This window comes from Nyctereutes procyonoides, unplaced genomic scaffold (genome assembly GCF_905146905.1).
Source record: "Nyctereutes procyonoides isolate TBG_1078 unplaced genomic scaffold, NYPRO_anot_genome, whole genome shotgun sequence".
In the NCBI taxonomy this organism is placed as follows: domain Eukaryota; kingdom Metazoa; phylum Chordata; class Mammalia; order Carnivora; family Canidae; genus Nyctereutes; species Nyctereutes procyonoides.
In genome coordinates, this window is record NW_026575048.1 from 19524103 (window position 1) to 19536148 (window position 12046).

A 12046-nucleotide genomic window follows, 5' to 3' on the forward strand; every position below is an offset into this window, starting at 1 on the left:
TTTCATGGAAGTCACTGATTCCTATAGATGACCTTGTAGGAGTGTATATAATACACAAATTAGGATTGTTCTATCATTCTTTTAGGAAGCCAGACACTAGAGGTGTGAGATTTTCAACTGTAAATTCTAATCAGTGGATAAAAAGACAACATTCCTGGTCTGTGTTGCCAATTCTTCCTCCCAGTCTGAACAACCTCAGCCTATCAGGTGAGTAAATTATAAGACATTTAAGAAGCTGGCAGGGGATTCTAAAACGGAGCACTAGGATCCTGCTTATTTTACTGAAATCATAACTGTAAGTTAATAGCTAGAAATACAAAGAAATTCAGGGCTTGGGATCAGAGTTCCAGGCATCAGCTCATTCTGCTTAGTCCTTGAACACAGGTAAGAGAAGTGAACTACAAGGTCAAGTGAGATACATGGGGCTCTGAAACGTACTCTAAGGAACCGAGGGCCACCCAGCTGATGAGAAAGCACACCGTGGTACTTTGGGGAGATATATTCTGACCTCCCTTCAGTTTGCATAAACCTTTTGCCTTTTACAAAAATTACCCTAGCGTACCTTCCCATCTATGTTTGGGTAATGTATGAGAGCACCTTACTAAAAGGAGTTTGACACAGGCGAGGGGTGGGTGGATCCCCTTACCTCCTGCCTAACAGGGGACTCCCCTCACAATGGCAGGGCTTTCAAAGCCCCACATGGCTCCAGATGTTACACCAGGCAAGTATATATTTTTTTTATTTTTATTTTTTCAGGCAAGTGTATTTAAGCACATCTCTGCTGTCTTGAGTGGGTGGTGGGGTAGGAGGTGCTGGATACTTGACAACTATTAAAGGGATTTGGGCCAGCTTTTATGTGTAAGATTTTCTTTAAACAAGACCCACTTAGACATGAAATATTTCTCAGGTGAAATTCTGTTAAAAGGGTTAATGGAGAAACAAGTTCCATGCAAAACAACTCAAATATCCAGGACCAAAGTTAGAGGAAAAGAAAAAAAAAAAATCCTCAGCTCAAGACTAAAAGAAGCAATTGTCTTGAGCAAGTCACAAGTCAGTTTAAAACACAAACACTACATTTACCCAAGTTGCTAATACCACTAGCCTCATTATGAAGGGACTCGTTTAGAATAGAGAATTTGAAGAAAAGTCTCCAAACTGATGTTTTCTTGAGCCGCCAACCCTAGTCTGGACCCTCGTCACTCACTTCAGGATAGATGATTATATTTGTCTCCATTTCTCAGTTAGTTTCTCTCCTCTCTAATCTGCTCTATGCACTTTCCCAAACTATTATTTCCAAAACCTTCAATAAGTCCCCCACCACAGGATTAAATCCACTCCCCTCAGCCTGGCTTTTGAGGTAATCCACACTTTGTGATTTCCACTCTGGCTGCTAACTCTGTGTTGTACCACAAAATACAGTGGCTTCACAGCATAGACACAGAGACCTCAGGAATTAACAGCAAGAACAGATGTACTCTGGTATTGCTGCTCCATATCTGGGTAAATATTTCTGTTGAATGCCAGGAAAACTGTCTAGGTGAGGACATTTAAATGCCAAGCGTGCCTCTCTCTCCTCTGGGGTATAGGGGTCATAACATATTCTTCAACAAAAATAGATCGTGAGACCTGCATCATCCCAGAGTTATTTAAGCACCAATATAACAAACCTAGAACAGAGATTGTGCTATGTTGTTTCCCCTAATAAAGTTATTAATTAGAATTAGTCTGATCAGCTTGGTTTGCTGCTGCAATACTTACTAAATTGGACACTTAATCATTGTTAAGTATTGGCGTGGAATATTTGAAATCTTAAGAGAAGCTTTAAACAGCTGAGAAATATTCACTTAGAGTTACTATCCTGTTTACAAATCTTTACATTTGTTCATAAAAGCAATGATTCAAGGACATGATTCTAGTTCCAGTTACTCATTTTTTATAATTAGGTTGCACATTAATTTAGATGACTTTCTGGATCATGGCTAAACTCTATGGGCGGCAACATTTCAGCCTTTAGCTGCATCCTGTTCTGGCACCACAGGGGAGGCAGCAGCTGAGCTGGAAGTGAAGGGTAGCTCAGCAGCTGAGGTGCGGGCAGTTGGGGAGGCTGGGAGGCGGGGAGCAGGCCAGGGTTCTCATACCTTCAGCAGCTTCATCAGCCCTTCCAGCTGAACCATCAGCTCGCGCCTGCTCTCCTGTAGCGCCGACATTCTCTGCTCCAGCTCATCTTTCCTCTGCCTGTCCAAGAGGAAAAGCCCATCAGAAAGGAAACTCTGAGGATAAAGCGACCTTCAAAAAAGGGTCCAAGTGTTGGTGAAGTGGGTTGTAGGCCTGACTCTGCTGAGCAAGTCATTTAACCCCTGATATATTATGTAGAAGGTGGTGATAATATTTGTTTTGCTCACTCCTCTTTCCTGTTCTAAGAATGGTATATATAAATGTTTTAGAAAACACACAATATAGATAAGGCAATATAGAGAAAGAAGTATTATTATTATTATTATTATTGAAGTGGTTTTTAAAAATTCCTCAGGAAATCAAATGCCTCATCTAGAAAGATATATAAAACTAGTCCAAATTTAAATTGATAGTGGACAAAGTGTATAATAACTGCTCGGGGACAATAGGGTTCAGTTGCTATTGCTTCCAGCACCAGATGCCAACCTCAAGAGAGTGACTGACATCAGGGTGACTCTGTGTCTATGAGAATTCACTTTTTCCTGAGGACAGATTTCATGTCAATTCTAGCACTCGCTATGTCCAAAAAAACTTAAGACTTTAATCTGAAAATGGTTCTCTTTCCTGATTTCTTCCAGTTGTCATGGCTGAAAACCTCGGTACTCTCTAATACGTTTCTTCTTATACCCTATACTCAGTCACTCAATTCAGATGATTCTTTCTCAGAAATGTGTCTTTCTTTTCTCCTGTCTCTCACTTTATCCAAGTGTGCCCCATCTCACACATGCAATAGTCTCTTATCTTGATTAATCCTGATTTCAACTGTTACGGTGAAAGGGAATAGAAATCAAGAGACTTAAGGCCCACCACTTACTAAATACCACAACCCTGGACAAGTCACTTACTGTGTAAGATCCTCAATTTTCTCTTTGCTATAATGGGACTGACTACAAACAACAATAGCAGTATTTTGAGGATCAAATAAAATAATAGGTATGAAAGTGTTCTATGAACTTTACAATGCTACTGAAAGAAAAACTGTTTATTCCACCATCCTCTGTAATACTCTCAGTAGGAGAATTTCTAGCATCACTAACACTCTCGCCTCGCACAATCCATGCCTCGGCTGTCCACTCGAGTAAGCACTAGCCATATGTAACTACTAAATACTTGAAACATGGCTATTCTGAATCAAGATGCACTGGATTTCAAAACCTTAATGTAAAAAAAAAGTAAAATATCTTATTTTTTAAAAATGTGGATTACATGTTGAAATGGTAATATTTTGGAAAAATCAGATTAAGGAAAAGATAGTTTTAAAATTAATGGCACCCATTTCCTTTTAGTTTCTCATTGTGGTTGTTAGAAAAGTTTTTTTTTTTTTTGAAAAGTTTTAATTATATATGTGATTCACATTATATTTCTATCAGGGAGAGCTGCTCCAGACCCCACCTGCATTCCCATCCCTACCTTCTATTCCCTTCCATGTCTGGATGTCTAGCTGATGGTTCCCTTTTCCCTAAACAGACCCTATCATTTCACCGCTCACAGTCATTCCCCCATTTCTTACATTTAGTCTTTAGCATCCAACCCAAACGTCACTCTTCCCAGGAAGCTGCCCCTAATTACTTCAGTAGGTATCAGATCCTGCTCAATTAATCGCCAGAGCAACTGGTGCTTCTCTGTGGCACTTAATTTATTTTACCTTGCATTGCTGTCATTCCTACCATGATGCAAAATCCTTGAGGTCAGGGGATGATGAGTTTTTGCGTGTACGGAATGATTAAGAGAATATCACACGTTCAGTATGTATTCAGTTAACATCTAGTGAAGTTAACACAATCATTGTTTGAAATCCTCCAAGGATTTCCAATCACCTATCACTTAAGGCTCTCTAGAATCTGGTCTCAATTATTCAACTACTTTTATCTCTTATCACTGGCACTTGAAAAATTAATGCAATGGATGCCTGAAATAAATTCTTAGCTCCAAGACTCCTTCCCTCCTCTGAAATGTATCATAGTTATTTGGGGGATCATGCTGAACCCCAACTCCACTTCTCAGTGTTTTATCCCAGACTCCATCCACATCATCATCCCTACCTTTCATGGTCTAGCTCAAATTCCACTACCTCCATGGGTCTAATTGCTTGTAGTATATATATGTATATAAGCTTATAGCTTATATATATACATGTAGCTTCCTTTTTAAAAGATTTTATCTTTTTATTTGAGAGAGAGAGAGAGAGAAGCAGAGAGAATGAGCAGGGGAGGGGAGAAGAGGAAGAGAGAGAAGCAGACTCCCTGCTGAGCAGGGAGCCTGACTTGGGTCTTGATTCCAGGACCCTGAGATCATGACCTGAGCTGAAGGCAGATGCTTAAACCAACTGAGCTACCCAGGTACCCCACCTTTTTAAAATTATTTTTTCCATACCCAGCTTGGAGCCTAATGTGGGGCTTGAACTCACAACCATGAGATCAAGACCTGATCCGAGATTCTTGAATTGGATGCTTAACTGACTGAGCCAGTAGGCACCCACCCACTTAGATTTCTTACAACATAGGGCCCATACTACTTACTAACACTATACAATATTAGTTAACTGACTAGAAAATTATTTTAAATTTATTCCCAAAACGGTATTATAAATTTTTAAGATGGAATCAGTTTTTTAGTCTTCATACTCCCTAAATTTTCAGCACAGCTATAAATGCAATAAAGAAAAACTGACTCATTCAATTTTCTAGAAAGTCTTTGTTCTCTGAACTCTTTCTCTGTGCTAAGCATAACCAAATAATTGGGCAGCCCCGGTGGCGCAGCGGTTTAGCGCCGCCTGCAGCCCAGGGTGTGATCCTGAGGACCTGGGATTGAGTCCCACATCGGGCTCCTTGCATGGCTCCTTGCATGGCTCCTTGCATGGAGCCGGCTTCTCCCTCTGCCTGTGTCTCTGCCTCTCTCTCTGTGTCTCTCATGAATAAATAAATAAATAAAATAATAAAAAAAAGAAAGTTTAAAAAAACACAAATAATTATAATATGTGGTGAAAATGAATGAACTTTTAGCTACAAACAACATGTTAGGATCCTGAAATATAATACTGAGGGGAGAAAAGGCTTCACTATACACATATAATATTTCTATAATACTCAAAAAGCAAAAATAAACACTTTAATATATGTATCATATATTTGATCATACTGTTTAAAAAGTAAGGAATGATAAACCAAATTCTGGATAGAGGTGAGCTCTGTGGGGGAAGGTGGAAGCAAGGAAATGGGACCAGGAGCACTTACACATGACATGATTTTAACCACATATGAGTAGGACACGAGTTCACACACGTTCATTTTACCATTATGCTTCATATCTTGCATGGTTGTCATATACGTTATTGTAATGAATATACCATTAAAAATAATAATCAAGGGGGAAGATGGCCCTGGTGGTCAGGATTCATAACCACTAATCCTTTTTTTTTTTTTTTTTTAAGATTTTATTCATTTATTCATGAGAGACACAGAGAGAGGCAGAGACACAGGCAGAGGGAGAAGCAGGCTCCACTCAGGGAGCCCAACGTGGGACTCGATCCCAGGACTTCAGGATCACACTCTGGCAGAAGGGAGGCGCTCAACCATTGGGACACCCAGGCGTCCCCATAACCACTAATCCTAAGAATGAAATTCTCTATCTTCTTTTATTATACCAGCTGGGATTGGCAGTTCCTGGATAGATAGATAGATTAGATAGATAGATCAATCAAAACCATAAAGACATCAGATACCTAGAAATGAATCTTGCCCTTTATTTGTCTTTTGATAAACAAAAGGCCTTAATATGAATATAGATGAATTTACCAACTTCTTTCATGGTTAGTATTCTGAGAAATTATTTTCTATTCCAAGATCCTAAAGAAATTCCTGGGGCACCTGGGTGGCTCAGTCGGTTAAGCTCCTGCCTTCGGCTCAGGTCATAATCCCAGGGTCTTGGGATGGAGCCCCATGTCGGGCTCCCTGCTCAGCAGGGAGTCTGCTTCTCCCTCTCCCTGTTCCTGGCCCCACCCCCACTCCTGCTTTCTCTCCCTCAAGTAAATAAATAAAATCTTAAAAAAAAAAAAAGACATTCCCTACATTTTCTTCTAAAGTTTTAAAGTTTTGTCTTCATGTTAAATCCATCTAGTGGTGTTTTCTGTATGTAGTATGAAGCAGAGAGCCAGTATGTTTTGTCTGTATGCATAACCAATTGATGCTGCACACTTATGAAACAGTCCCTCTTTCTTCAGTGATAATGGAAGCTGCTTTTGAGATTAAATACTTCCTGATTTCTTAAGTGTTAGACCTCCTTGGATTTGGTTAAAATCTGCTTCTTGCTGCCTACATGACACCCCCTGACTCAGCCCTTTGCCTACTAAATCTATGATATTTTTCAGACACCTCCAGCTTAATTAAGGACTTTCAGCAATCCCACTTCCAGTAACAGTTAAGACAGGAGTATAATCGTTTTTGCTTTGCTAGATACAAAATAGTTACTTGTGCCAGAGCTGGGGTGGGGAAAGGGAATAGTTGTATCTTATGCTGAGAGTTTAGAGTTACACTGGGCTTGAGTCAGCAGCAAATGCTCTCCCAGACTTCCTATTGCAGCACCAACCTGCTAACACCCCAGGCATGCAACAGAGGACCGCATAGCAACCAAATCCTCAATCCCAATTAAATATAGAAACTAAAACGAATTTTCTGAAGAATGGAAATCTCTGTATCTCTAATGATTTTCATCTGCACAGCTTAAATTCTTTATGACTTATTTATTAATGATATAAATCTAGACAGAAAGATAGTTATAAAAAAACAATAATCTCTATTCTTCAGGAAAAGAAATCATGGTTGGGAAGCTAAATGACCTAAGCCAAAGGAAGAATTAAAAAAGGATATTCAGCTATGCAGAATCCCAGATGAGAGCACATTAAAAATCAAGTGTGGCATGTCAAATGTTACAACCTACACAGAAAAACCCACTCTCTGGACATTTAGAGGTCTATGAAAATCAAGTCACTAACTTAGTGTCCAAAATGTCTTCTTCACTTACCAAAGAGTACACACACATCTTTCTAAGACTGATAGGAAATAAGACCCTAATAGCTTTGATCCAATCACTTTCATGTTATGCTCTTCTGAAGATTTCTCCATTCCCTCCAAAATAGCATCTGAGTGGGAGCTGAAGCTGCTCTCTACACCCTTATTCAGATCCCATGCCCTTTAGTCTCCCAGCCCTGAGACAGTTTATATTTATGTTGAAGTGGGAAGGTTCCATGGCCATGGTGCAAGGGATTCCCACTTGGTTTTGTGTCTGAGGATGTGCACAGGTAGCAAGCTCTCCTTCAACAGAGTCCTGCTCTATGAGGTGCCAGGAGAACATACTACTAGGACAGAAGAGTCTTTAAAGTTAGGCTAATGAACAAAATAGGAAAATTGATTGTAGAACAGTGGTTTTCTTATAGCAATCACAAAAGTATACACGCTGCTGTGTTGTCGTGGAACTGGAGACTGGTGTTGACTTGGTTCTGGAATGATGGCTAAAGTTCTCAGGGTCATTAATAATAGAATCTGAACACCTGAAGTGGTAACAGAATGAGTGGAATGCATTTGTTCTAACACAACTAGTTATAGTGATGAACAGCTTCTATCCCACTAGTTTGGTTTCCTGACACATAAATTCCTACCATAGCAGATTACCATTTGTGGCCAGTGGTGCAGTATCCCTACTTACCTCAGCAGCCGCAGCTCTGCCAACAACGTGGGGTTCTGTTGTGCCTTCTCGGGGGTGGGCTGGGAAGCCTGCTCATGTTCCAGGCGAAGACGCTGAATCTCTTGCAGGATCTCCCTAGAGAGGACAGATGAAAGAGAGATGGCTGCACAGCTCACCCTTTCCTGTCAAGACTTCTAACTCTAGTACAGTGGCCTCTACCAATCTTGTTCTGACTGCTTCCAAACGCCCCAGATGTGAAAGAGCCACCCTCTTAACACTGTTCCCCTTCATATTTCCTCAATGAAACAATCCTTTGTGGTAGAACAAGCCATATAAATATTCTTCTCAAGAACTTGAGAAATCTCCACAAAAGGAAACCCACCACCAGAATGCTCTGATCCTTTCTAGGGAAAGGAAAAAAGAACTCCCTGCAACCTCCTAATGTGGGTCCTATATGCTAACGTGCCCAGAGTCTTTGTCTTCCTTCTTCCTCTTGAGCTCCTGAGTGATGACAGCTGCCATTTCCTCTTCCTGTGCCTGTTACGTTACATCCAATCTCCTTGTCCTGGTTTCTGCCTTTCAGGGCATACTGGTGGGCTGTCTGGTCTCCGTGCCTTTAGATGGCTTTATTGTGAGAGACCAGACAGTCACACACAGTACAATGGGCTGGGAAAAGATGACCAGATAGAACAGAAGGGGGTTGGAGTGGAAAAGGGAATCATGAGAGGGGAACTGGCAGGTGGGAGAAGGCACTGGGGGAAGAATCCACCTGAGGGCACAGGAGCAGGGCTGTGGACCCCGGAATGGTCAGCGTGCAGGGATATACAAATTAGAGTAGGGGCATTCCCACGGGTTGGTCTGGCCTATATTAACTAAGGTGGGATCTTCCTTTATGGTCAAAAGCCAGCTAATCTGCAAGGAAAATGAGAATCAGATACTCACATGATGATCTTGGACTTCAGAAGCTGTCTTGACCTCTGCATTCTTACCTGTTTTTGTTTTCCAGTTCTGCAATAAGCTGTCTTTGTTGTTTGTTGGCATCAAAGTTAAAACTCAAATCAGCAGGAGGACGGGTCTACAGTGAGGAGAAAGAAAGTTTTTAAATTTCTTTTTGTTTTATGTGTATGTGATTAAACGATATCCTGAGTCCTAGACTGATTTTTTTTTAATTTTTATTTATTTATGATAGTCACACAGAATGAGAGAGAGAGGCAGAGACCTAGGCAGAGGGAGAAGCAGGCTCCATGCACCAGGAGCCCGACGTGGGATTCGATCCCGGGTCTCCAGGATCGTGCCCTGGGCCAAAGGCAGGCGCCAAACCGCTGCGCCACCCAGGGATCCCTAGACTGATTTTTTTAAAATGCATTTTTGAGGTAAAATTTACATACCATAAAATTCACCCATTTTTTAAATTAATTTATTTTTAAAGATTTTATTTATTCATGAGAGAGAGAGAGAGAGAGAGAGAGGTAGAGACACAGGCAGAGGGAGAAGCAGGCTCCATGCAGGGAGCCTGACGTGGAACTCGATCCTGGGTTTCAGGATCAGGCCCTGGGCTGAAGGCGGTGCTAAACTGCTGAGCCCCCGGACTGCCCTAAATTCACCCTTTTTAAATATACCATTCATGGAGTCTTAGAAGATTTAAACAGTTGTGCAACCAATCACCACAGTCCAGTTTTAGAACATTTTCCATCACCACAAAACAATTCCCTCATGCTGGTTTGTCGTCAATTGCTACTCTCATCCTCAACCACAGGCAACCACTGATCTGCTTTCTATCTATAGTTTTGCTTTCTCTAGAAGCTTCAGATATACGGACTCATACAATATGTAGTCTTTGGTTTCTGGCTTCCACTAAGCATGTTTCTAAGATTTGTCACTATTGCTCCATGAATCAGGTGTTCCTTCCTTTTATTGTTGAATAGTATTCCACTGTTTCTAGTTTTTGACTGTTACAAATGAAGTTGCTGCATATTTTCATTTACAAGTCTTTGTGTTAATATATTTTTATTTCTCTTGGGTAATTACCTAGGAGTGGAATTCTTGAGTTATATGGTAACCCTGTATTTACTATTTTGAGGAACTGTCCAACTGTTTTCCAAAGTAGCCGTACCATTTTATTTATTTTTTATTTTAAAATTTTATTTATTTATTCATGAGAATACACAGAGAGGAGAGAGAAGCAGAGACATAGGCAGAGGGAGACACAGGCTCCATGCAGGAAGCCTGATGTGGGACTCGATCCTGGGTCTCCAGGATCACACCCTGGGCTGAAGGCAGCACTAAACCGCTGAGCCACCAGGGCTGCCCAGCTGTACCATTTTAGAATACCTATGAGTGTCAGTGTGATTTTTCCATATTGTCACACTTGTCATTGTCTTTTGTTTTAACCAGATTCTAGTGCCTGTGAGATAATAATTGTGGGTTTTTAAAAAAAGATTTTTTATTATTTATTGAGAAAGAGAGAGAGAGAGCACACACACACACGAGTGGGGGGAGGAGCAGAGGGACAGAAAGAATCCCAAGCAGACTCTGTGCTGAGTGCAGAGCCTAATGTGGGGCTCGATCCCAGGACCTTTAGATCATGATCTAAGCCGAAATCAAAAGCTGGACACCTAAACAACTGTACCACCCATGTACCTCCTGTTAGTTTTTTTTTTAAATAAATTGAGATATAATATACAGACTTCAAAATCCATTACTGTCCAATTCAATGGTTTTTAGTATATTTACAAGATTGTGAGATTATCATGGCTATCTAATTCCAGAACATTTTCATTATCCCCAAAAGAAACCCCATACCCAATAGCAGTCATTCCCCATTCCCCCTACACCCATACCCTGAAGACTGCTAACCTATTTTTTACGTGTATGGATTTGCCTATTCTGGATAGATCATATAAATAGAATCTTATGTGATCTTTTACATCTGGCTTCTTTCACTTAGCAAAATGTTTTCAGGGTTCATCTGTGTTGCAGCCATGTATCAACACTTCATTCTTTTTTGTGGCTGAATAAATGGTTGGTTACAACCATTGTAAATGGTGGTTACATGGATATACCACATTTTGTTTATGCATTGAACAGTTGATGGGCATTTGAGTTCCTACCAGTTTTGGCTATTCTGAATAATATTGTTATCAACATCTGTGGACACATTTTTGTGCACAGATAGGTTTTCATTTCTCTTGAGTATATATCTAGGAATGGAATTACCTTTCCTAGCAACTGTCTTTTGAGGAACTGCTAAATTATTTTCCTAAGTGGCTGCACCATTTTACGTGCTCACTAGCAATGTATAAAAGTTCCATTTTTTTTTCCGTATCTTTGCCAACACTTGTTATGGTACATCTTTTTGATCATAGTTATCCTAGTGGGTGTGAAGTGGTATTTCATTATGAATTCAACTTGCATTTTCCCTATGACTGATATATGGAGCACGCTTTCATGTGCTTATTGCCATTTGCATATCTTCTCTGTCAAAATAATTTGTGGTTTTGATTTGCATATCCACTGACATTTCTGACCCTTGTCACCTCCTTTAAGAACATGGAAGCCAATCACCACAAACTAGGAAAAAAGATGCAGAGGTGATGTTTCTTTTTTTTTCATTAACCAGAATAGAAGCTCAAAATGAAGGCTCTGCAATAGCTACGCTTCACTCTGCATACACTTGGTTAAACCTAAAACATGACCAATCATGAAGCAGAAACCTTGTTTCCTGTCTACAGCTTAAAGATGCAATAAGTAATTATTTTCATGTGGGATTTCCTAAATAAAAAGGGGCACAAAGGTATAGCAAATGTGGGTGGGAGGTGTTTTTACCAAATATTTTTTCTTAAAAGAGAAAAAAAAGGTGATGTTTCTTTCTCTAGAGTGGACCAACAGCCAATTGAGCAAATTTTCTATATTCCACAGTCTTGTGAGAATCAGAGCTGAACCTCAGAAAAATGGCTTGCCTGAGACTGAATCTGCTGTAAATAACAGATTTTCAATTCCTGAAAACTGGAGTTAAAACAAATGGCTCCTTACTAGTGTGGGATCAGGGAAAATTATGGATGGGGAAATGTGCTCTAAAAGGAATTGGCTTCATGATGGCAAACAAAAACCTCACAGCATTTCACTGGAAATG

At 40.2% G+C, this 12046-nt stretch overlaps 1 protein-coding gene across 15 annotated transcripts in view; it reads right to left on the reverse strand.

Annotated features, from left to right (window-relative positions):
- Nucleotides 1–12046, reverse strand: part of DTNB (dystrobrevin beta) — a 237877-nt gene that overhangs the window by 36607 nt on the left and 189224 nt on the right. For all 15 annotated transcript variants that reach the window (XM_055327174.1, XM_055327178.1, XM_055327169.1 and 12 more), the window contains 3 exons: nucleotides 8904–8989; nucleotides 7936–8049; nucleotides 2139–2235 (listed from right to left, as the gene is read on the reverse strand). In XM_055327174.1, the coding sequence (XP_055183149.1) occupies nucleotides 2139–2235; nucleotides 7936–8049; nucleotides 8904–8989 (297 nt within the window). The remainder of the gene's footprint in view (nucleotides 1–2138; nucleotides 2236–7935; nucleotides 8050–8903; nucleotides 8990–12046) is intronic.